This window comes from Erinaceus europaeus, chromosome 4, assembly GCF_950295315.1.
Source record: "Erinaceus europaeus chromosome 4, mEriEur2.1, whole genome shotgun sequence".
NCBI classification, from domain to species: domain Eukaryota; kingdom Metazoa; phylum Chordata; class Mammalia; order Eulipotyphla; family Erinaceidae; genus Erinaceus; species Erinaceus europaeus.
In genome coordinates this window covers 21,183,791-21,208,973 of record NC_080165.1, presented here as the reverse complement: position 1 = coordinate 21,208,973, position 25,183 = coordinate 21,183,791, and the positions used below count along the sequence as shown (strand labels likewise).

The following is a 25,183-nucleotide window of genomic DNA, read 5'->3' as shown; positions in this document are numbered from 1 at the left end:
ACCCGAACAGGGAGAAGTTCTCTCTCCTGCAGAGCCTGAGGCCTGGCTCCCCGGAACCATGGCCACAGCTCCTTACAGGTGCACACTTCTGGCCATGGGCAAGTTTATGACAATTACCAAGGGACAGAAAAGCCGAGGGGGGTCAGGTGTTGGAGCACCTGGTTAAGTGATCACATTACAGTGTGCAAGGACCTGGGTTCAAGCCCCTGGTCCCCACCTGTGGGGGCTGGTTCAGTTGTCTCTCTCTCCCTCTTTTTTTTAAATAGATTTTATTTACTTATTAATGAGAAAGACAGGAAGAGAGAGAAAGAACCAGACATCACTCTGGTACATGTGCTATCAGGGATTGAACTCGGGACCTCATGCTTGAGAGTACACTGTGCTATCTCCTGGACCAATCTCTCTCTCCCTCTCTATCATCCCCGCCCCTCTCAATTTCTCTCTGTCCTATCCAATAATATATATATAAAGAAAAGCATCTTCTCTATCTTTCCTTCCATAGAGTCCCCTCATTTTTGATGTTCAGCTTCTGTGGACGAGTACTGTTGTACCCCATTCTGATTCTTCCCTTAGTAACACAATCCCCTTTTCTTGAAATTTTTTTATATTTGTTTTCCCTTTTGTTGCCCTTTTTTTGTTGTTGTTGTTATGGTTATTGTTGTTGATGTCGTCGTCGTTGGCTAGGACAGAGAGAAATGGAAAGAGGAGGGGAAGATAGAGAAGGGGAGAGAAAGACAGACACCTGCAGACCTGCTTCACCTATTGTGAAGCGACTCCCCTGCAGGTGGGAAGCTGGGACTCTAATTGGGATCCTTATGCAGGTCCTTGCGCTTTGTGTCATATGCGGTTTACCTGCTGCACTACTGCCCGACTCCTTTTAATTGTTGTAGTTACTGATGTCATCGTTATTGGATAGGACAGAAATGGAAAGAGGAGGGGAAGACAGAGAGGGGAGAGAAAGATAGACACACGCAGACCTGCTTCACCGCCTATGAAGCGACTCCCCTGCAGGTGGGGAGCTGGGGGCTCGAAACAGGATCCTTACACCGGTCCTTGCACTTTGCATCATGGTGCGCTTAACCTGCTGCACTACCACCCAACTCCTCCCATTTTTTAAAAAAAATATATGTATTGATCAGAGAACCAAAGCATCAGTCTGGTAACACGCAATGTCAGTGATGGAACTCAGGACCTCATGTTTGCTTAGACCAATACTTTTAACAACTGTACCACTTCCCAGGCCATAGAATCCTTGTCTTTTTTTTTTTTTTTTTTTTTTTTACCAGAGCACTGACTGTGTGTGAGGGGGCAGGGGAACACCACACTGAACCTAGGACTTTGGAACCTCAGGCAAGGGAGTCTCTTTGAATATCCATTACACTATCTCCCACTCCTCTCCCCAGCCCATATCCTCAATTCTTTTTTTATTTTTTAATTTATTCCCTTTTGTTGCCCTTGTTTTATTGTTGTAGTTATTATTTTTGTTGTTGATGTCGTCGTAGTTAGAAAGGATACAGAGAAATGGAGAGAGGAGGGGAAGACAGAGAGGGGGAGAGAAAGACAGACACCTGCAGACCTGCTTCACCTCCTGTGAAGCGACTCCCTGCAGGTGGGGAGCCGGGGGCTCGAACCAGGATCCTTACACTTGTCCTTGCGCTTTGTGCCACCTATGCTTAACCCGCTACCGCCCGACTCCCCACATCCTCCATTCTTATCTGGGTGCATGATTCCTCTTAAAAAGACCAGTCCCCAGTCCACTCTAGCCAAAAACTCCCTCTTGCTCCTGTCCCAGCTCGACCTTCTGCATGGTGTGCGGCACGTGTGCTTTCTCTTTGTTGAGCTGGGCCTCAGGCTTGTATGATCTCACTGTTCTGGGCTTCTCTTTTGTTCAGAGGCAGATGTCACACATCAGAGCTGCCTTGCCACCATGATCCTTCTATACGGTGCTGGGGGTGGGGGAAGGGGGTTGAACCTGGGCCTCACGCAAGACCGGCACCCAGCCTAACTGGTGAATTCTCTTCTGCCACTTGTCATGTGTTCCCATGGTGGGGAAATAGTAAAGTGGTTATGCAAAGGACATTCATGCCCCAGGGTTCAGGTTCAGTCCCCAGCACCACCATCAGCTAGTAGAGCTTAGCATCATGTTGGGGAAGGGAAAAAGGCATACACATACCCTTCATCCCTCCTGTAGGCTTAAAACAGGTTTGAGGGCTGAGGCTCAAGCAGCCATCTTGGGCCTTGTGTTAAAAAATGGCATAATAGGGCGGAGGAAACAGCATGATGGTTATGCAAATTGACTCTCATACCTGAGGCTCCAAGGTCTCAGGTTCAATCCCCTGCACCACTAGAGCTTAGCAGGGCTCAAAGCACAATACTAAAATCTAAGAGCCTGCCACCCCAGGTCCATGAGAGAGAGCGGGTGAAAAAGGCCACAGCACTGAAACTTCCTTAATGCGGTGGGCTCGAACCCGGCCAGCACTCAGTACACTGTCCAAGCGAGCTACTCCATCGGCCCCTATCGTGTTTAAAGACTTACTGATGAGTGTGCCAGTCAAAGCACCAGTCTGGCATATGTGGTGCTGGGGGTCCAGTTCAGGACCTCATACTTTCAGGTCCACTGCTGCACCTCCCAGGCCACCCTAATCTTTTTTATTATTATTATTTTATTTACTTATGAGAAAAATTGGAAAGAGAAAGAATCAGATATCACTCTGGTACATGTGCTGCCGGGGACTGAACTCAGGACTTCATGCTCAAGAGTCCAGTGTTGTTTTATATATATATTTTTTGTTGTTTATTTTCCCTTTGGTTGCCTTTGTTGTTTAACATTATTGTGGCTATTGATGTCATTGTTGTTGGATAGGACAGAGAGAAATGGAGAGAGGAGAAGAGACAGAGAGGGAGAGAGAAAGACACCTGCAGACCTGCTTCACCGCCTGTGAAGCGACTTCCCTGCAGGTGGGGAGCCGGGGTCTCGAACCGGGATCCTTCTGCCAGTCCTCGCGCTTTGCACCACTTGCGCTTAACCCGCTGCGCCACCGCCCGACTCCCAAGAGTCCAGTGTTTTAACCACTGCATCACTTCCTGGACCACCCCAACACCCCAATTTTTTTTTTTTTTGCCTCCGCTGGGGTTATTGCTGGGGCTCAGTGCCTGCACCACTAATCCACTGCTTTTGGAGGCTATTTTTCCCCCCTTTTGTTGCTCGTTTTTTTATTGTTGTGGTGGTCATTGTTATTATTGTTATTGATGTCATTGTTGTTGGATAGGACAGAGAGAAATTGAGAAAGGAGGGAAAGACAGAGAGGGGGAGAAAAAGACAGACACCTGCAAACCTGTTTCACCGCCTTTGAAGCGACCCCCTTGCAAGTGGGGAGCCGTGGGCTCAAACTGGAATCCTTATGCTGGTCCTTGCGCTTAGTGCCATGTGCGCTTAACCCACTGTGCTACCGCCCGACCCCCCAATCCTTTTTTTAAGAGTTATGAGACCAGAGCTCCGCCCAGCCTATGTGGTGCCAGGGACTGAAGCCTAGGCCTCATGCATATAAGTCCTTCACTGTGCCCAGTGAGCCACCACCTTTGCCATTTTTAGCACAGTGACTAAGACTAAGCCCAGGACATCACACGAACAAGGTACACACTCTTATCACTACCAGTCCAATTTTTCTTTCTTTCTTTCTTTTTAACCAGAGCACTGCTCAGCTCTGGCTTATGGTGGTTCAGGGAATTGAACTTGGGGCACAGGAGCCTCAGACATGGAAGTCTTTGTGCATAATCACTATGCTATCTTTCCAGCCCCAAATTTCTTTATTTTATTTTTTTTTTTCATGTAAAACCAAAACACTATCTCACCACCATGGAGTTCCACTTGTGTTCACAGCTCTTATGCAGTGCAGGGAATCACATATGAGGCAGAAGTGCCACTAGCCACCTCCCTGGCGCCTTAGTCCTTCCTGACAAAACTCCTGCAGATTCCAATCCTTAGCCCACAGAATGGGGAGCAAGGGGAGGGGAGAAGCGTCCTGGGCAAGGATACTGTGTCACTCCCTCAGGGCAGCCAAGCCTACAGGTTGAAAGGTCGGATTCTGCCAGCATCTCACACACAGAGATCCAGGGGGTCGGCACAGCAGAGGCTCACCCAGCACTCAAGGGCGGAGCCAGGGTTCTGACCCAAACCCAGCTCCAACCCTGCTGAACACATGCATCCCTGGGCCCTCTGTTCTGCTCAGAGGCCTGTCTGTGAGGGCGAGGCTTACATTCACCTCAGGCTGAGTTACAAGCACCACCTAGAGGGGGTGGGGACAGGCACAGGGAGGAGGAAGCCAAGCAGGGTCAGTCACCCTCTGCCCTCCCCCCCCCCAGCACAATGGGAGAAGTGACAATGGGAGGGCTGCAGGGAGGTGCTGAGCAGCAGGCCAGGAAGTGACTGTGCTCCCTCACACTGCTCCCTCACCTAACACCCCACCCCCAGCTGTCATCCAGGACTGAGGGCACTTCCTACTCTCTCCTCTGTGGTCCCAGCACAGCTCCTCCAACTCCAGGCACAGCTAAAAATGTGCCTCCCGAGGGGTCAGGCAGTAGTGCAGCAGGTTAAGCACAGCTGGCACGAAGTGCAAGGACTGGCGTAAGGATCCCAGTTCGAGCCCCCGGCTCCCAACCTGCAGGGGGATCCCTTCACAGGCGGTGAAGCAGGTCTTTCTCTCCCCGTCTCCTCTCCTGTCTCTCGATTTCTCTGTCCTATCCAACAACAGCAACGACAACAGTAATAATAACGATAACAACTATGGTAACAACAAGGGCAACAAAATGGGAAAAATGGCCTCTAGGAGCAGTGGATTCGTGGTGCAGGAACTGAGCCCCAGCAATAACCCTGGAGGCAAAAAAAAAAAAGAAGTGGCCCTTCCAGAGGCAAAGAACCAGTGTGTGGCAGTGGGTCTGAGGAAGTTCCTGAATAGTCCTGCCTGGTCAATAGCGGGAGTGTGAGGTGGGGTCACTTGCAGGCAGGGACAGGGGGTAGGCTGGCTTGGCTGGGTCGATCTGGAGATCTCCGCAAAAGAGGATGAAAGGAGGGGCTGAGTGGTGGTGCACCTGGCTGAGCGCACGTTACAAAGTGCAAGGTTCGAGCCCCATGTCCCCATCTGCAAGAGGAAAGCTTTGCGAGTGGTGGAGCAGTGCTACAGGTGTCTCTGTCTGTCTCGCTATCACCCTTTGCTCCTCGATTTCTGGCTCTCTCTATCCAATAAATAAAGATTAAAAAAAGAGAGAGATGGAGTCGGGCGGTAGCGCAGCGGGTTAAGTGCATGTGGTGCAAAGCGCAGGGACCGGCAGAAGGATCCCAGTTCAAGCCCCCTGCTCCCCACCTGCAGGGGAGTCGCTTGACAGGTGGTGAAGCAGGTCTGCAGGTGTCTGTCTTTCTCTTCCTTTCTCTGTCTTGTCCTCCTCTCTCCATTTCTCTCTGTCCTATCCAACAATGACGATATCAACAACAATAATGACTACAACAAGGGCAAAAAAAAAAGAAAGAAAGAAATATTTTTTAAAAAAAGAGAGAGATGGTCAAAGGACAGCAGCCCTGGTAGGGCCCTGGCTGGCTTCCGGAGGGGGTCTGCTCTGAGGGCAGGCTGAGCTGTGCCTTCTTTGGAAGGTCTTGATGGAGCTCAGCAGTAGGGCACATATGTCACCTGGGTGAGACCCTGAGTTAAAATCTGACGCTGAGAAATAAAAAGATCAGGCACTTCTTTCATCTGGGGATTGCAGGCCACCCAGCAAACTGCCCACATCTGGCGGTGGGGAAAGCTCGAGCTCCCCTATCTGCTGGCCCACTGCAGACACAGCCTGGCCTGCCCACCCACCTGCCCCTCGTGGGTCGGTGTTCAGAGAACAGGAGGGCTGTGGCGTCTACCAGCCCGCTGACCTCTTCATATACAGGGAGAAGTGTTAGCGAGGGTGGACCTCCCCGATCTCCGCCCAGGCTGCCCGCAGTGCTTGGCATCGGGTCAAGGACAAACCAACCACAGAGCATTTGGTTTCACAAACCTGATACGTCAAGTGGGGTTTAATGAGAAGAGCCCCAACCTGGCTCAGAAGGCTCCACCTGGGGTCCAAGCCCAGGCTGCAAAGGTGCTGAGCCGTGGAGTGCTCTCACTCAGGCCCCGGAGCAGCCAGTGGAGACAAGCAGCCCCTTCCCTGGGGCCTGGTTCTCAGGACTCACTCCACACTGTGCCGGGCTTTGCCCGTCAGTCGACGGCGCTGGGTCTTGCTGGTACGAGTGGCACTCGGGGGCTTCTTTGTGGAGTCCTGTGCCCGCCGAGGATGTTTCCTCTTGACCTTTTTGCGACTGTGTGCGTGCAGGGATGCCGTGAGAGAGGAGATCCTGTGGGAAGGCGGAAGGCTGGTGAGGCTAAGGCCTCAGGGTAGCCTGGAGAGCAGGGCATGGATGAAAGATGGGCAGGATGACTGAGGGCCCAGACTGAAGGCCTGGAGGACCAAGCTCACTGCAAAATCGGTCTGTTCCACCCTCAAGAGGCCAAACAGCCCCCAAGCTCAGAGAGAGAAGGGTCCCCTTCCAGGCCTCAGTCATCTTTTCAGGGGTAGGGCCCATAAGAAGTCCTAAGGACCACTCAACAGGCAGAGCTGAGGCTGCTCCAGGTCCCCCCACCCCATCCCCATTTGGCCCCACAGGCCAGGAGGAGGAACCTCTACAAGGTCACAGAGTCAGCGATGCGGAGTGGTTCACGGGGAGAACAACTTACCGCTGGGACAGCAGGGGGTCTCTGGATTTCCGGGGTAAAGATCTGGTCAGCTTGTCCGCAGTTGGTGCTTCCTCCTCTGCCCCTTGCTAAAGCACAGGACAAAGACTGTCACAGAGAGCACCGGCTGACTGGGGAGCCTGGGCTGGGCATCCTGACCTAGCACAGCTCTGCCACACATGGGCATGAACCAACCTCTCAGATCTGCAGCAGGCCCAAGAAGGCTGTAGTGGGGAAGCTACGGATGCCTAAAACAGGAACTGATACACAGGGGGACCTGTGCTTCAAAACGCTCCACTTGGGACTTGGGAGGAGGCTTAGTGGGGCAGCCTTATGTACCTGGCACCCTGAGTTCACCCCCTGGCACCACATGAGAGCAACAGAGAATGCCAGGGGTGGAGTGGTGTTGTGCACGCTTCCTCTCTAAGAGGCTCGTAAAACAGGGCCAGGGGGAGTCGGGCTGTAGCGCAGCGGGTTAAGCGCAGGTGGCGCTAAAGCACAAGGACCGGCATAAGGATCCCGGTTCGAACCCCGGCTCCCCACCTGCAGGGGAGTCTCTTCACAGGTGGTGAAGCAGGTCTGCAGGTGTCTATCTTTCTGTCCCCCTCTCTATCTTCCCCTTCTCTCTCCGTTTCTCTCTGTCCTATCCAACAACGACAACAACAATAATAACTACATCAATAAAAACAACAAGGGCAACAAAAGGGAATAAATAAATAAAATAAAATATTAAAAAAAAAAAAAAAAAAAACAGGGCCAGGACTTGTCTGTGCACCAGACGCCATCGGAGCGTGCAAGTGTGGCACAGATGAGAGTGCAGGGACGTGGCCCAGCAGGGGCAGTAGGACTTGAGGGAACTATTGAACTCACAGCAGAGTGATGTGGTTTATCCACGACTGGCAGTGACTTTCTTCTCCTACCAGCCAGAGTCAACTTTAGAGTTAACGTCGCATGGGACTATTCACAGCTGCACTTGCTGATATTAACAGCAGTTTGTTCTTTAAATGCTGGTTGCAACCTGCTGACACCCCAGCCCGAGGCTGAAACTCAGTCAGCGGACACAATGAACTGCCATCAGTATCTCATGCCATGGGGGCGACCACAATAAATGGAAGTGCTCTGCATGGATTAACCCGAGACTGTTGTTTCTATTGTCAGCGAGACCGACAGAGACCTGTGCACCACTGCACCATCTGTGATGTGCTCTTTTGCACATCTATCTTGTTACACGGTGCTCGGAACCATGTCGGGCCTTAGGCATGCGAAGTGTGTTCTACCACTGAGCCACCTCCCTGGCCCTGGGTTTACCACTGTACCCTCAGAGCAACTCCAGGGGCAGTGCTGTAAGACCCACCGAAACTCCCACAGTGGCTCGGTGGAGCTGACCTCCAAGAGCCCAGGGATTCTGTCCAGTCACTGAGGCTGCTGGGGACAGAAATGAGCCCCTTGGACAGAAAGGGATCAACACTTGGTAACACCAATGAGCCAGTCTGCTTTTGTGTCCCCTCTCCTCCAGGGCTAGGAGGGACACCCACCTCAGGTGGGGACAGTCCGAGCAGCCGGGCCCCTGAGAGGTCCAGGTCGCTGATGGTGGTCACGGTGACTGTGTGGTTGGGGTGGTCATACTGCACGGACTCTGTCTTTGCTGTCACCAGCCTGTCCAGTTCATCTGCCTCTTCTGTGCAGGGTGAGGAAAGAACTGGGCCTCAGTCCTGGGGCACAAGTAACCAGGCTCCAGCCCCCGCTCCCAGCCCTGGAACACAGCATCCCCTCTGCTCGGTGAGAGCATCCAGGAAGTGGCCCACGGGAACGTGAATGCACTGGTCTTTCCTTCGTGTCCTTTCTGGAGATGCTGAAGACCACAGGGCCGCTTCCCCCACCCCCGCCGAGCAGAAACCTGCTTGCTGCCATTCCTCCACCACCGCCAGCCTCGCCAGGCTCAGACACAAGGCTTTCTGCTCAGGTCAGTCTCCCGAGGTCTGGGTGCCCCTCTCCTGGTGTCTGATCCACTCACACTGAGAGGTGCCTGAGGACAATGCCAGCCCTCAAGTCGCCAGCAAGCTAGGGATTTGTAATATAGTCCCCACACCCGGCCCTCACACCCAAGAAGGGCTCAGCAAAGTCCCAGGTCTGCAGGCTATTCTACAAATCTGGTCAAAGATGGGACCTACCCAGCGCCTCCTCTCTTTCTGCCAGCATCTTCAAGTATTCCTGGTGGCGCTGAAACAAAAGGGAGAGGGATTGCAGTGAGGACGGCCTCGCAGCCCAACCTTGGGCAGACGCGCTGCTCACCTCCAGCTAAGTGAGACCATAAAACCTAAGCTGACCTGAGTCCTCCCCCGAACTAACTGCCCTCCCGCCTGCCCACACTGTGCCCAGATGGCCCTCTTCTGACAGCTGAGGCTGCAGGCCTGTCCCCTCTGTACCTCTTCCCTTAGTTTCTTCTGCTCCTGCTTGAGCCGCTGCTTGATCTCCTCAATAGCAATCTTCTTCCGTTCCACCTTTCGTTTGTGGAAACCTGTGAGGTACTCCCTAGAGGCAGGAGACAAGGAAATACAAGGTGAGGCCTCACTCTGTGAACAAGAAAATGGTCGTGGTCCGGGAGGTGGCGCAGTGGCTAAGGCACTAGACTCTCAAGCATGAGGTCCAGAGTTCAATCCCCGGCAGCACATGTACCAGAGTGATTTCTGGTTCTTTCTCTCTCTCTTCTCTTTCTCATTAATAAATAAATAAAATCTTTAAAAAGAAAAAGAAAATGGTCAATACTATGCTCACTGGTGGCAGGCACCAGTCCACACTTTACATGCAGCCCTCGCAACCTTATAGTCGGTACAAAATCCCGTTATACAGGTGGGGACACTGAGCTCTTAGGTTTCCTTCTCAAAACCAGATTGGAAAAGGGGGGTGGGGGGGGCAGGTGGTGGCACACCTGGTTAAGTGCACACAGTACAGTGCTCGAGGACCCATGTGCAAGCCCCTGGCTCCCACTTGTAGGAGGAAAGCTTCACAGATGGTGAAGCAGGGCTGCAGCTGTCTCTCTATCTCCCCCTCCCCCCTCAATTTGTCTCTATCCAATAAATTAAGAAAAAAAAAGAAAAAAGAAAGGGAGTCGAGCCGTAGCGCAGTGGGTTAAGCGCAAGTGGCACGAAGCGCAAGGACCAGCTTAAGGATCCCAGTTCGAGACCCCGGACCCCCACCTGTAGGGGAGTCGCTTCACAAGAGGTGAAGCAGGTCTGCAGGTGTCTGTCTTTCTCTCCCCTTCTCTCTCAATTTCTCTCTGTCCTATCCAACAACAACGACAGCAACAACAGCAATAATAATCAAAGCAATGATAAATTTAAAAAAACCAAGGGTAACAAATGGCCTCCGGGATCAGTGGATTCGTCAGCACCGAGCCCCAGCAATAACCCTGGAGGCAAAAAAAAAAAAAAAAAAAGAAAGAAAGAAAAAAAAAAAGGGAGTCAAGCGGTAGCACAGCAGGTTAAGCGCACGTGGTGCAAAGCACAAGGACCTGCTTAAGGATCCCGGTTCGAGCCTCTGGCTCCCCACCTGCAGGGGAGTCGCTTCACAAGCAGTGAAGCAGGTCTGCAGGTGTCTGTCTTTCTCTCCCCCTCTCTGTCTTCCCCTCCTCTCTCCATTTCTCTCTGTCCTATCCAACAACAATGACATCAATAACAACAATAACTACTACAACAATAAAAAACAACAAAGGCAACAAAAGGAAATAAATAAATAAATAAACAAACATTAAAAAAAAAGGTGTTGCCTCCCTGGGCTCTCAACTTTAAGCAACAGGGCAAGGCTGTGGGCATAGGTGGTGAGGCTTTTAACTAGACCATCTGGGGGACCCTGCTACACTGTTATTTTCCATTAGTAAGTAAACTTTTTTTTTTTAACATTTATTTTAATGAGAGATACAGAAAGAAAGATACAGTGAGAGACAACAGAGCACTGCACAGCTCTGGCTTATGCTGGTGCTGAGGAGTGAACCCAGGATCTTACACCTCAGGTGTGAAGGTCTTTTTTGCAGAACCATTATGCTGTCTCCCCAGCCTAGTAGCCTATTTTTTTCTCAGTTACCTTAGTCAGCCACTACCTACATGCACACAGACATGCATGCATATGCACGCCATCAAAACATGAAAGGCTTCACGAATGTGTGTGTCGTCCTTGCGCAAGGGCTATGCTAATCTTCTCTATATCGGTCCAACTTTGGCACATGTGCTGCCGAAGCCAGCATGTAACCTTTTTTTTAACGTGGTTTTCAAGACCACCCTCAAGCAAGAACTACAAACTCCCTCCTGGGCCAGCACCCCTTTCCCCTGATGTTGTCACCCTGAGCTTCCTGATGGCACCCTACCATTTATTTCCCTCCACTCCACATCTGACCTCAGCCCCTTCACAGCTCTCCAGGGCTTTCCGCTAACCCGATACCGTAAGTAACGTGGCAGCGGGTGTGGCGAGTGGGGTGCTGACGCTCGGGGTCCTGGGGGGCACACAGGTCTAGAAAAGTGAATAGAGGGACACGAGCTGCTCTCATCTCCAGAGCACAGCTCAGCTCTGGTTATGGTGGTGTGGGGGATGGAACCTGGCACTTTATGGGGCCTCAGGCATGAGTCTCTTTGCATAACCATTACGCTATGTACCCTAACCCTCTCTCTTTATTTATTTTTTAAATTTTTTAACTAGAGCACTGTTCAGCTCTGGCTTATGGTGGTGCGGGGGACTGAACCTGAGACTTTGGAGCCTCAGATACGACAGTCTGTTTGCATAACCATTATGCTGTCTACCCTCCGCCCCTCACCCTCTCTCTCTAAAAAAAAGTTTGTCTGTTTATTGGATAAGACAGTCAAAAATCGAGAGGTGATAGAGAGGCACAGACACCTGCAGCCCTGCTTCACCACTCGCAAAGCTTTCCCCCTGCAGGTGGAGGCCGGGGCTTGAACTCGGGTCCTTGCGCGGTGTGACGCGTGCGCTCTACCAGGTGCGCCGCCACCAGCCGCCATCTCGCTCTCCTCATTCGTCCACAGCAGCTGAGCGCCGGCTGCGAGCGGGGCTGGACGGGCGGAAGTCACCGCCCCCATCGCTCGGAGCCCTCGGCCCCGGGTCTCCCGCCGCGCCCACGCGAGGCGGCGCCGAAGCGCCGGGGCTGCGGAGGCCCCATCGCACCCGCGGGCCCATGAGCCGCGCTTCCTCCCGCGAGAGCCGGGCGAGAGGATGGCGGCGGCGGCCGCCACGCCGGGAGAGGGCGGGGCCGGAAGGGCCCTCGACGTGAGCGTGCGCCGCCCGAAGGGGGTCCCGCCCAGGGTCGCCACTCACCGCCGCTTCTCTTCGTCGAAGCTGAGCACGAGCCGAGGCCGCCGGTCGTCGGCATTGCGCTTCTTCTTGCGGCCCATAACGGCGACGTCTCCGGCAACGCAGCGCCACGCCACGCCACGCCACGCGCCCGAAGATACTTCCGGGTGGTACTTCCGGGTGTCGCGTTTTCAAGGCACAGAAGAGCGCCTCGCTGCTTCGTAGTAAAGTTCCGCTCTGGAGGCCCCGCCTTTTAAAGGAGCCACTACAGTGCTTTGGCAGATCTGACGCAGGCTTTATAGGTCCGGAGGGTTCGCTGCATATTTAAGAGCGCTGCTATCTCTCTCATCAATTAATAAGTAAATAGTTTAAATAAATAAATAAAGGTAGGGCTGGGGAAGTAGCATAGTGGTTATGTAAAAACTTTCATGCCGTGGCCCGAGAGATGTTGTAGCGGATAAAGCATTAGACTCTCAAACATGAGGTCCCTTAGTTCAATCCCTGGCAGCACATGTTCTTTCCTTCTCTCTTCCTATCTTTCTCATTAATAAATAAATAAATAAAATTTTTAAAAATGTCATGCCTGAGGCTCTGAGGTCCCAGGTTCAGTCCCCAGTACTAACATAAGCCAGAGCTGAGCAGTGCTTTGATTGATGACAATAAAAAATAATAATAAAGGGGCAATCTCACCCTATCTCCCCCTGGCCCCTCGCTCCGGATTCTGACAGCCCCTCAGTGACTCCAGCCTCACTGCCTCCTCTAGGCTCTGAACTGAAAGCACCATTTTTCCTTTTTTTTTTTTTTCTTTTAAACATGATAGAACAGAGAGAAATGGAGAGGGGAAGAGGGAGATAGAGAGCGAGAGAGAAAGGAGACACCCAGAGCATTATTTCACCATTCATGAAGCTTCTCCCCTGTAGGTAGAGACCTGCAACTTGAACCCTGGTCCTTGCCCGTGGTGTGCACTCAGCCAGGTGCACCATCACCTGGCCCTGACCTCCGACTTCTTAAAAGGTGTTTATCAATTTATTAATGAGAGAGACGAGAAGGAGCAGAGAGAGAGAAGCAAAGCATTACTCTGGCAATGCTGGAGTCTGATTGTCCAGCACCTCACCCACTGCCCCAACTCTTGGACCGCTGGTTCTCTGACCTTCTGACCCACTAGCTACCAAGTGCCTTCTGGACCCTGACCCTGAGTTTCAGAGGGAGCCAAGCTTGTGGAAGGCACATCTCTCCAGAGTGCTAAATTCAGGTCCCGCGGGGCTTCTGCTCCAGGATTCCATGCTGGGTGTTGAGAGGTAGTTCTCCTCCAACCCTGGGCACTGGGAGGGAGGCACTTCATGATGACGATGTCTGTTGCTCCAAACTCCTCCCAGGGAATTTTCGACACTGACCCCAGGAAAGGAGATAGGGGCTGAGGTAGTGCAACCCAGGTTCCCAAAACCCAGGGGCCTTTTTCTGTGCCTCGCCATTTAACACACTCACATTTTGGGGGTTGTTTCACCTGAAACTTAATTCTTTTTTCAACTGAGGTTTTTGTTTTTTGCCAGTATGCATTAGTTTCATATTATATTTATTCTCGGGCCATACATGTTTGTTGCCTGGTGGGTGGGTGTGTACTTATGCTGGTGGGGCCTCTCGTGTGATTCCACTGTGTCTACTGGACTCCCCCCTCCCCTTTCCTTTTCCTTTCAGATAGAGAGAGACTCCAAGGGAAGGAGGGATAACGCAGCTCTGCTCCCCTGTTCATGGAGCTTCTTTCCCTGGTACTTGGTTCTCCCACATGGTGCTGGAGGCACATCCTGGTCCTAATCCCGTGATAAAGTCTGTGCTCTACCTGGTGAACTGGCTCTCTTATTGAGGGAGCGAGAGAGGAATGAAAGAGAGACAGAGAGGCAAGACACCACCACACAGCTCCACCCTTCAGGGAACTTTCCTAGTGTTGTGCTCCCATGTGGTAGTGCCAGGGCCTAAAGCACTCTACCAGATGAACTATCTCCCTGCTCTGGGTGTATTTTACTTCTGTGAAGCTTCCTCTCTTGACTTAAGAGCAAGCTGACCCTCTTCAGGCAAGCCTATGCAGGGGTTAGTCCGAGTTTGAGCTCTCCAAGTTCTGCTCCCCAACTCAGGGACTTTCCTGGGACCTGGACCATACACATTTGAGGGACCCTTCCTCCAGTGTCCAGCAGAGGGCACCCCTTCAGAGCCAGACTGAAGCTGCTTCTCGGTGGTCACTTGGTGGCCTAGGAGAGCCTGGAGAATGAATGGTTCCTGGAGTTCCCAGCCCTACCCTTAGAGAAATGTGTCTTGGTGGGTGGCCCACTGAGGTGAGAATTATCTACCTTAAGGCCCAGATACAATGACTCCTCCTTCTTTCTTTCCCTCTACTCCTTTTTCGTTTTTTACCAGAGCACCGCTCAGCTTATGGTGGTGCAGGGGATTGAACCTGGGACTTTGGAGCCTCAGGCGTGACATTCTTTTGCATAACAATTATGCTGTCTACCCTCCACCCTCTACTCCTTTCTTTCTCTCTCTTCTTCCTCCTTCCCTTTCTTTCATCAGAGCACTGCCCAGCTCTGGTTTATTTTTATTTTATTTGAAAGTATTCGGGGAGATTGGATGGTGGCGCATCAGATAGCACACATATTACACCCCATGAAGACGCGGGTTCAAGTCTGCGGCCCCTATAGGGAGAAGCACCACAAGTGGTGAATCAGTGCTGCAGATGTTTCTCTTTCTCTCCCTCTTCTCCAGCAGTAAATAAATAAAATTTAAAAGGAAAAAAAAGGCCACTGAAAACCGTGCATTCATTGTGCAGGCACTGAGCAGACATAACCTTGGTGGCAAAAACCAAAGAGAGAGGAAAAAGTCTTTTTGTATAGCCATTATGCTACTTCCCCAACCCTGACTCCCGTTTCAAAAAAGAATAAGTAGGTGTTCTTTACTCTTCCCCTTTCTTTTTCCTTTTGCTTTGCTTATTATTTGTTGCATGGAGAGAGAGATGGAGAGGGAAGGAAGAGAGAGAAACCTACAGCACTACTTCACTTATGAAGCTTTCCCCCTGCAAATGGGGACTGGGGACTTGAACCTGGGTCCTTGCACATTGAAACATATGTGCTCTACCAGGCCCAGCCCCCTGACTCCCATTTTATAGATAGAGAAGCTAAGTGCAGGGGTATCAAAGACTCAGCCAGGCCCCCATAGAGGGCACCAGTTGTCCTCAAGAGCAAGCTTGGCAGGAGCAGGCTGCTCTGTGGCTTGGAACCCACTGACTGAGGTTCTGATGCTAAACCATACAGAGCCTGGACTCACCTCCTGAGGGCTGTTTCCCAGCAAGGGAGGGGCCCTGGGCATGGCATCTGCAGCAGGGAACAGAAGGAAAAGACACAGGGGACTGTCCCCACCACTGCAGGCCAGCCAGCCAGCTACTGAGTCCTGTCTCAATGTGAACACAAAGGCTCAGGGCTGAGCACTGTTCTCTGCACCCTCAAGCCTGGCTCCCCTCAGACACCGGGAGAGGCTCAGCTCAGGCCTTGGACTTGCAGCCATTGCCTCTTGGTCTGCCCACTCCTGTTCCTGCTCCTGCTCCTCTGCAGAATGGGGGTGGGGGGCTTTCTAGAACCCTTCAAGGTTTCAAACTAGTACCTTAGTGCCCTTACTCTCCAGGACTGGGGCTTGTGGCCCTGAATCCAAAAATCAGGGACTCAGGGGGTTGGGAAACAGCATAATGGTCCCAAGTTCAATCCCCAGCACTACCATAAACCAAGGCTGAGCAGTGTCCTGGTAAATAAGTAAATGTTAATTTTTTTTTTTTTTAAATCGGGAATCCACAAAGTCTGAGCTGGCTAGTACCGACTAAGGAGGAGAGTTGTAAAACCACTCAGAGCCCATTTCCCCAGTTCATATCAGGGTGATAACATCTTGGGAGGTCACTCAAGAGGGACAGGAAGCCACTATCCACAGGGCCTGGGCCACGAAGCACTGAACTTGGCCTCCTTCACACATCTGTCTGATCCACCCAACACCCTGATAGGTGACACACACTAACCATCCCCTTTCGAGGGAGAAACTGAGACTCAGGTCAGTGAAAACACACTGACTCTCCTCCTAACTCATGAGAACACCTGAGAGGTGGTCCAGGAGGTGGTGCAGTGGATAAAGCATTAGACTCAAGCATGAGGTCCCAAGTTCAATCCCTGGCAGCACATGTACCAGAGTGATGTGTGATTCTTTCTCTCTCTCCTCCTGACTGTTTCATTATTAAATTAATAAAACCTGGCACCAGGCTGTGGCACAGCTGGTTAAGCCTTCACATTACAGTGTGGAAGGACTCGACTTCAAACCTCTGATCCTCACCTGCAGGGAGAAAGCTTCATAAGTGGTGAAGCAGGTCTTGGCGTCTCTGTCTCTCTCCTTCTCTATCTGCACTACCCTCTCAATTTCTGTCTCTACCCAAGAATTAAATTTAATCCAAAAACGTAAAAAAAAAAACCAAAAATCGGAGAGAAGGCCCAGTCACCATCCTCAACTCCCTTGGTGCTGTCCTTGCTGCTGGGACAGGAGTCAGCCTGCCTTGCCTCTGTCCCCTGATTTCCGTCAGCTCCTGTGAGGGTGGGGTGGGGAGAGCCACTGGCCAGGTTGCTGTTGGAGGGTCTTATTGCATGGTCATCAAGCCCCCTACTGGGTCCCCTGCTCTGTGCCTGGTCCCAGGGGAGGCAGGCAAGGTGATCCTAGTGAGGAGACGCATAGGGGTTGTGGGGTATGGAACGGAGGGGTACCCTTCATGCACATGCACGCGCGCACACACACGGCCAGTTCACGGGAGCACAGGCAGGTGCTTTTATTGAGAGGCAGCCACAGTGAGCCAGCTGGCATTACTCGAAGGCCACGCACTTAATCTTGAAGTCACCGTCAGCGGCCATGTAGTTGATGGCCTCCAGGTTGAGGCGGTTGGGGAACTTGAATGTGTGCCCGTCGGGCAGCTTGATGGTCAGGTCGGTCTGGTTGAAGGTGACGAACACCTAGGGTAGGAGGAGGCAGCACTGTGAATGGTGTGGACCCCATGCCAGAATCTCAGATCATCTGCAGCCGTGCACCTGGGGACCTCCCAGAGCCCCATTCTCAGTGCCCTGATTCCTAGCTGAGGGGAGGTGCTGGTGTACTCAGCAGGGATGGGGGGAGGGAGGAGGAGGAGGAGAGAGAGGACAAGACAGGAGAGACGTCTCTAACCGTTCCACCCAGCTCTGTCCCAGCCTCCAGCCCCCACCCAGCTCACCTCCACAATACTCCCCGGCTGGAAGGGGAAGGCAGGCTCTCGATGCTCGGTGCCCCAGGCCCCACCGTCCTTACTGTTGCACACGATGGTGTTGGCATCTCCATGGGCATCAAAGCGAGGGTTGAAGTGCAGGCACAGGTTGTCGCTGTCTTTGCCGAGGTTCAGCACGAAGCTAGGAAGTCACAGGCGGGTGTGAGATCACCCCAGTCACGAGAGCTCACTGGTGGGGAGGCGAGGAACCTGGAGTCTAATTCTAGTCCTGTCTCCTCCTCGCTGTGTGGCCTCTGCCTCTCTCTGGATCTCAGTCCCCTTATCTACACAGCAGGGGCCAAACAAAAAGTGTCCCATAGAGTTTGGCTGAGTTGACAGAGATCCTGAAGATGTCAGTTTGTATTTCAGTCTCTCTGTCAAGGTCAACACTCTTTCCAGATGGTGACCTCCGGAAGCGTTGTGTCTGCTGGCTTATCATGCCTTGGTGACATGGATGACATGCAGTAGGTTCCCAGTAACAAGTGAACACACAGTAATTCATTTGTGGTGGGGTTGATGGCAAAAAGACTTTAAAAAGAGGTTAAAAAATAAAAGAACCATGCATATAAAATGTGCGGTAAATGTATTTATTTGCCAGAGCAGCGCTCAGCTCTGGCTTATGGTGGTGTGGGGGATCAGAACCTCAAGGATGAGCGCCTTTTTGCATAACCATTATGCTATTTACCCCTGCCCTGTTTATTTCTTTTTAATATTTATGTATTTAGGGTAGAGACAGAAATTGAGAGGGAAGAGGGATATAGAGAGGGAGAGAGAGACAAAGGAGACAAAAGGGAACTGAGGGCTTGAACCAGGTCCCTGAGTATTGTAATGTGTGTTCAACCACCTGGCCTCTAGGTTGTTTATTTATTTATTTATTTTCAAAGATTACCTTTTTTTTTTTTTGGATAGTGACAGCCAGAATTGAGAGGAGAGAGAGAGAGAGAGAGAGAGAGAGAGAGAGAGAGACCTGCAGCCCTGCTTCACCATTTGTGAAGCTTTCCCCCTGCAAGCAAGGGCCAGGGACTCGAACTCGGCCCTTGTGCACTGTAACATGTGCTTTCAACCAGGTTGTTTATTAATGAGAGAGAAGCAGGGTATCACACTGGCATAACGTGATGTGGGGAATTAAACTTGAGACTCCACGTGTGCAGGTAGGTCTGGCAATCTATCCACCGTGCCGGCTCTTGGCCCCCCTATGTGTGTGGTTCTTCTGGCTGGTCACCATCATCATCATCTATTCCTATTTCCTGCGAACAGCCTCCACCCACGGACGAAGTGATTAGCAAACAGGCTGGAAGCCAGGCCTGGACCGCAAGTCAGGTGACAGCTCCAAGGTCATAAGGCAGCTGAGAAACTTGCTGACCGAACAGTGAACTAAAGAACTCTAAAGCAGGGCGTGAGGGCCTGAGGAGGACCCGGAGGAGGACCCTTGGAGACTGACGGTGGGTTGGACTCCCTCTCCTCGCACCCCCACCCGCGGACTGGCCCCTCCCCGCTCGGAGTGGGCGGGGCCAGCCGAGGTGGATGACGTGTCCGCAGCTGGTTTAGTTTAAGAGGCTCCGGTCTGGAGGGAAGGGGGCGACAGTAGTGGGGGTGCCCAGACCCGGTGGAGGAAATGACTCACGCTGAAAACGAAGCCTCTGCAACCCCGGCTTTAACCCCCTCCCCGCCGGGAAGAGGAGCCGTGCCTTGCCCGGCCACACCCCAGAGGATGCGGAGGGGACCCCCCAGCTCCTAGCCTCCGCCACCCTGACCTGCACCCCTCACCTTTTAGCGTCGGGGGCCACCTCGCCTCGCACTCGGAGGGACTCTCCAGGTTTGAGATTCAGGTTGCTGGCAACCAGACCCTGCGCAGACGAGAGAGTCCCAGCCAGTATAGAGGGTGCAGTAGGGTGGGGGCCATGGGGGGCACCCTCAGACCTGACCAGCCTGAAAGCCCAGGGGTCCCAGCACTAAGTCCTAACCACTGTTTTACTGTTAACTCCCAGCCTGCCTGTTCCTTTCTGTAACTACACCGAAGTGCTTGAAGATGAGGTCTCAGCATGCAGATTTGGGGTGCAGAGTGGCCTTGGAGGCTTCTCTGCCATCTCCTGTCATAGGACCAGGCTGGGTGCTGGTCAGTGAAAGGAAGGGCCTGGTCCTTCACTGGAACCGACCTGCTCCAAGTCTGTGCAGAGATGAGACCCCTTAAGGCAGGGACCACCCTCTCTACCAGGTCAAGCAAACCCCAGCAGGAGCACCATGCCTAGAGCCCAGGAGGCTCAGGGTTAACTAAATACAACCAGCAAGCTGCCACCCACTAGCCCTGGGCTGGGTGGCCAGAAGTTAACTGGTGTGTTTGAGTCCCTCTGCCAGAAACTTGAACCCATTCCCTAGGGGCCTACGGAAGCATTCTTCCTCCCAGCCCCAAGCTGTGAGTAGGTGGTGGGGAAGTCCCCAGCCCCCATGGCCAGAGTTATGCAATACAGTCACCCACCACCTGCTACTGGCAGGCCCTCTCTCTCTCCCTCTCCCTCTCCCTCCCCCTCCCCCTCTCCCTCTCTTCCAGCAGCCTGGCTCAGCTCCTGGGGACATTCAGAGCTCTCTGGAGTAGAGGGTAACTCTGTCCTAGCCTGGCAACTGGGGACAGCTGCAGGGGAAAGGGACAGGAGGCTCTGTGGGGGGAGGCGGGGCAAGGACAGTGGCCTGGGCTTCATCAAAGAGCTCCCCACACCAGTCGGCCACACCCTTCCTATTCCCACTTCTCAAAGGTCTACAGAATGTCAGTGACTTGGCACAAAGAACTGTGCCACCAGACCCTGAAAGAGTCCCGAAGATGCTTCCCAAACAAGGCCTTGGGGGGAGCATGGGGCCCACCCCCCATTTTACAGTCACTGAGGCCCAGAAAAGACAAGGCGCTCACTCAAGGCCACACTGCAAAGACTAAAAATCCTATTGCGAGGGGGGGGGGGGTTGGGCGTTAGTGCAGTGGGTTAAGCGCCCATGGTGTAAAGTGCAAGGACCAGCATAAGAATCTGGGTTCGAGTCCCCAGCTCCAAACCTCTAGGGGACCGCTTCACAAGCGGTGAAGCAGGTCTACAGCTGTCTGTCTTTCTCTCCCTCTCTGTCTTTCCCTCCTCTCTGTATTTTTCTCTGTCCTATCCAACAAACACAACAGCAATGAAAACAATAATAATAATGACAACAAAAAGGGAAAAAAATGGCCTCCAGGAGCAGTGGATTCATAGTGCAGGCACGAGCCCCAGTAATAACCCTGGAGGCAAAAAAAAAAAAGGTTCTATTGTGATCTGCCCCTATCTGCTTCGGCTGTCCACCCATCCCCAAAGTGTCTCTGGACCATGTGGTGGGGTCCCCATACTCACACAAGCCATGGCTGAAGACAGGATAGTTCTGGGACTGCGGCACCAGCTGTCCAAAGACTCCACTGGAGAAAAGTGACACTGGACACTCCCATCCTTTTAACTGGACAGACCCTGGTGAGTCCCACCCCTTGGAAGGGCCGCCAATTGTAAGGCAGAGCTGGGCCACTGAAGGCGGGGTCCGTGGAATTTTGAAGCAGTTCTGGAGGGAGGTGACCAATCAGAGTGGTGACACCCCTTTTATTCCTTATTAGATGCCCCCTCGGGTGGGGCTCCACCCTCATTTTTCTTCATCTCACCCCACACCCCCCCAGAAAAATTATGCTGTGGCCTGGACCCGGGAAGCTCGTGGAAAATAGTTTGAGGATGAGCTAGGCCCGGAGTTGGCAGGAAGAGGGCTTAGGACCAGCAAGAGGGAGCGGGAGGGCAGAGAGAATGCTTGAGGGGATGCAGGGCCCCTGGAGCTGGAGTTTTCTGAGGCTGGTTCAGGGAAGGGCTCAGGGTGTGGCCCCTTCTGAGGACTTCTGCAGAGGACCTCTTAATCACAATGCCTTGGCCCTAGGCAGGGCCTCCCCAGAAGCAGGGATTGTGGCTACAGCTCGTGATGCCTAACTTGCCTTTCTGGGGCTAAAGAAAGGCTGGGCGTGGTGCCAGGCCTGAGCCATCAGCTTCTGCACAGGGCTCAGGGCTCAGACCTTGGCTCTGGGCTCAGCCCTTTAGAGGAGGCAGGCTTGGGGTGAACCAAGCCATGAGAGATGGCAGCCTCCAGCTCTGCTCCTGAAGCATAATCACACCCCCCATGTCCTCTCTCCTCAAAAGTCTCTCCCAGGCCAGGCACAGCCTCCCTTCCCCATCCAGTTAGCAGATATTCTGCTGAGCACTTACTGCCTGTCTGGGCTGTGGGGGAGCTGGAAGTAGAATCTGGCTAGACTATTCAGAAATAGTCCGCCATGAGCAGAATTCTTGTAAATCAGCATTTCCTCAGTAGGGTGGTTTACAGAGGGGGATGGGGGAGAGAGCAGGGTGATCCTAGCAGGGCAGCCATGGGCAGGCACCGGGATGGGATGCAGGCTCTACCCAGGGTGGAGAAGGTGGGTCTGCAGGGATGGGCACAGAAAGAGGGGTTGGCATCCCAGCACAGGCTGAGTCTCTCAGTGGGTAGCAGGGTCTGAGGAACAATGAGCTGCAGCCGTGTGCACAGCTGAGGTGCGGGGGGGGGGGGGGGGGGGGCTGAGACAAGGTGAGCTTGAGGCAGGGCAGCTTCCAGTACCTAGATCCTGAAATACCTCTCAGAGAAGCCTGACCATCACTTTAGCTTGTGGGTATTGAGGAGTCACAGAGGGCTGACTATTGAGGGAGAATATTTAGACCAGATTGAAACTACCAGGAAAGTCACTGGAAACACAGAATTGGAAGGGGCTTGGTGGTGGTATACCCAGTAAAGCAAAAAATGCTACCAAGCTCAAAGACCTGGATTCAAGCCTCCAGTCCCCACCTGCAAGGGGAAAGCTCCTCGAGTGATGCAGTAGAGCTGCAATTGTCTCTTTGTCTCTCTCCCTCTTTATCTCTCCTTCCCCTCTCGATTTCTGATTGTATACAATAAATAAAATATTTTTAAAATATTTATTCCCTTTTGTTGCCCTTGTTTTATTGTTGTAGTTATTATTGTTAGTTATTGATGTCGTCGTTGTTGGATAGGACAGAGAAATGGAGAGAGGAGGGGAAGACAGAGGGGGAGAGAAAGACAGATACCTGCAGACCTGCTTCACCACTTGTGAAGCAACCCCCCTGCAGGTGGGGAGCTGGGGGCTTGAACCAGGATCCTTATGCTGGTCCTTGCGCTTTGCATCGTGTGCGCTTAACCCGCTGCACTGCCGCCTGACTCCCAATAAATAAAATATTTAGGGGAGAGAGAGAGTTGGAGGTGAATTGCAGGGGTACTCACTGCTACCAGGAAGCAGGTGGAATGTGAGAGTTACATGGCGTGTGCTGGGAAAAGAAGGGGCTTCCTCCATGTGCCTGCCAGCCTCCCTTCTGAATTCTGGCTAAAGTGCCAGCGCACAGGAGGAGAGACGTGGGCCAGGAGTGACTCACATCTGGAGAGCAGGCCAGGAAGCCAGCCAGAGCGACCACAGAAGCTTCACTTCTTCCTCTAGAGGAAACCTCAATCCCAGCCAGTGATGGGCGGGGGCCTCTGCCCTGCCTTTCCCCTGGGCTCCCTCGCTCTGCCTGCTCAACGGCTAGGGCATCTCGGGGGTCCTAGACTCAGCCTTTGCCACTGCCGTGGGAGGAGCTGGCTGCTTCAGCCCCTCAGGAGGCTGTCCTCCCTTCAGTCTCCCTACAGCAGGAAGAGCAGGGTGGGTCTGCTGTTGGATGGGGCTGCTTCAACCCCCCCCCCAACTCCGGGGTCTGGCCTGGCATGGCCTGGGCAGTAAAGAGAGTCATTCCAGTATAGATAGGTTCACAACCCTGACCCCAAAGGTCACTGGTGAGCCTGAAGACATGGGTTCTGTTCCTAGCAGGGCAAGTTGGCAAGTCACTTTGCTTTTTCCTACTTGCCTCAGTCTCCCCATGTGGGAAGTGGGGGAGGGGACCCCCTGCTCTCCTGCACAGTATTCACACTGTTCTGAATGTGGTCACCAGGGAAAATTCAGGTCTGCTGTAGTAATCAGAAGATTGTGGTCATTGTCATGGTCTCCAAACATGTTTGCCTGCCTCTTGTTTTCCCTCCTGCCTAGCCTCAGATGGGCATGGTGGTGGTGTCACCAGAGCCCAGTGCCTCAAACCAACTCTGTGATTGCCTCCCAAGTGGTGGCACTACTTATCTACTGGGCACCGTGCCCACCTGGTGCCTGGCTTTCACACCCTGTCATCTCATCTTTTTTTTTTTTTTTCCTCCAGGGTTATTGCTGGGCTCGGTGCCTGCACCACCAATCCACTGCTCCTGGAGGCCATTCCCCCCCCCTTTTTTTTAATATATATTTTTAAATATTTATTTATTTATTCCCTTTTGTTGCCCTTGTTGTTTTATTGTTGTTGTTGTTGTTGGATAGGACAGAGAGAAAAGGAGAGAGGAGGGGAAGACAAAGAGGAGGAGAGAAAGATATACACCTGCAGACCTGCTTCACCGCCTGTGAAGCGACTCTCCTGCAGGTGGGGAGCCGGGGTTCGAACCGGGTTCCTTATGCCGGTCCTTGTGCTTTGCGCCACCTGCGCTTAACCTGCTGTGCTACAGCCCAACTCCCTTTCCCCCCCTTTTGTTGCCCTTGTTGTTGTAGCCTCGTTGTGGTTATTATTATTACCATTGTTGATGTTGTTCGTTGTTGGATAGGACAGAGAGAAATGGAGAGAGGAGGGGAAGACAGAGAGGGGGAGAGAAAGATAGACGCCTGCAGACCTGCTTCACCGCCTGTGAAGCGACTCCCCTGCAGGTGGGGAGCCGGGGGCTCAAACCGGGATCCTTCTGCCAGTCCTTGCGCTTTGTGCCATGTGCGCTTAACCCACTGCGCCACCGCCCGACCCCCTCATCTCATCTTCTAACCCAGGTTTCCTGTCTGCCAGTGGCTGCACTACTGCACTGGAAGCTGCTCTGGGTCCTATGATGGCCTTCAAATCAGGAGACACAAGGCTGATTTGGGAATGGCTGGGCTGTGAAAGACCCCAGGCTATTCCTGGGCCTAGAAACAGAGCGTTCCCCACTCACCAGCCATTGGAGGACTCCAGTGAGGGACTCTGTCAGTTCTCTTCCGCACCCCCAAGGCAAGGTCCTCCGCACAAGGACTCTCCCCCTCCTGCATCCCTATCTCCCTGAGACAGAGGCTGCAGCCCTCCAGCATCCACCCTGAGACTCAAGGTCCCCTTTTCCAGACCCCAGGGTACCCAGGCCCCAGCCCTGTCCAGGCCCTGCCCAGCCTGACATCCCTGCTATCCCTGTCCTATTGAGGCCATGTGGGAGTGTTAGGGGGAAGCCAGGTCCACCAGACCCAGACTCCATCCACATCCCACAATCACTGTGGCTGGCCCACAGGGGTGGAGAGGGTGGTCAGAGACAGGCACAGTCTCCCAGGAGTCAGGGACCTCAGACAACACACCTGACCTGCTCTCATTTCGTAACTACAGAAACCACCCAGAGAGGGTGGATACTTGACCAAAGCAACACAGGGAACTGGCCCCAGAGCCCTTTCACCTCCAAAACAATCCTCTTCTCTTCTAGTTCTAGTAAAGGTAGGAAGGACTAGTGGAGAGAGTGAGGGAGAGTCAGCTGAGGTGGTTTCCAGGAAGGTAGTGCCCCTACCCACTCATTCACTGTCCCTGGTTCCATCGCCTGCATGACCACCTCCCCAACACCAATGGCTCCCTCCAGACCCCCAGCCCCTCCACCCTTACCTTCCCACCAGGTGCTGACTGCAGGCCCTGACTCTCCTTTGGGGACTGTGCTTTATCCTATGATCTAGGACTGGCTTGTCATTTGTTAA

The 25,183-nt window shown here is 52.9% G+C and overlaps 2 protein-coding genes, 1 long non-coding RNA gene and 1 other non-coding gene across 5 annotated transcripts; 1 reads left to right on the top strand and 3 right to left on the bottom strand.

The window, feature by feature from the left end:
• Nucleotides 1-6,021: 6,021 nt before the first annotated feature.
• NOL12 (nucleolar protein 12) lies at nucleotides 6,022-12,229 on the bottom strand. 2 transcript variants are annotated; one of them, XM_007519401.3, is made up of 6 exons: nucleotides 12,069-12,229; nucleotides 9,176-9,281; nucleotides 8,921-8,969; nucleotides 8,285-8,427; nucleotides 6,753-6,838; nucleotides 6,022-6,373 (listed from the first exon to the last, which is right to left on the bottom strand). In XM_007519401.3, exons 1-6 carry the CDS (start codon nucleotides 12,143-12,145, stop codon nucleotides 6,208-6,210), a joined length of 627 nt encoding a protein of 208 aa, XP_007519463.1. In that variant the 5' UTR covers nucleotides 12,146-12,229; the 3' UTR covers nucleotides 6,022-6,207. The 2 variants fall into 2 exon arrangements, with proteins under 2 accessions (XP_007519463.1, XP_016041999.1); XM_016186513.2 differs by lacking the exon at nucleotides 8,285-8,427.
• Nucleotides 10,883-10,989, bottom strand: LOC132538434 (U6 spliceosomal RNA). The gene has a single exon (XR_009549801.1). It is a non-coding gene; the product is annotated as a U6 spliceosomal RNA (small nuclear RNA).
• Nucleotides 12,230-16,869: 4,640 nt separating the features above from the next.
• Nucleotides 16,870-20,760, bottom strand: LGALS1 (galectin 1). The gene is made up of 4 exons (XM_007519336.3): nucleotides 20,712-20,760; nucleotides 19,117-19,196; nucleotides 17,320-17,491; nucleotides 16,870-17,065 (listed from the first exon to the last, which is right to left on the bottom strand). Exons 1-4 carry the CDS (start codon nucleotides 20,718-20,720, stop codon nucleotides 16,919-16,921), a joined length of 408 nt encoding a protein of 135 aa, XP_007519398.1. The 5' UTR covers nucleotides 20,721-20,760; the 3' UTR covers nucleotides 16,870-16,918.
• LOC132538002 (uncharacterized) lies at nucleotides 19,102-20,783 on the top strand. The gene is made up of 2 exons (XR_009549403.1): nucleotides 19,102-19,212; nucleotides 20,729-20,783. It is a non-coding gene; the product is annotated as an uncharacterized LOC132538002 (long non-coding RNA).
• Nucleotides 20,784-25,183: the final 4,400 nt, after the last annotated feature.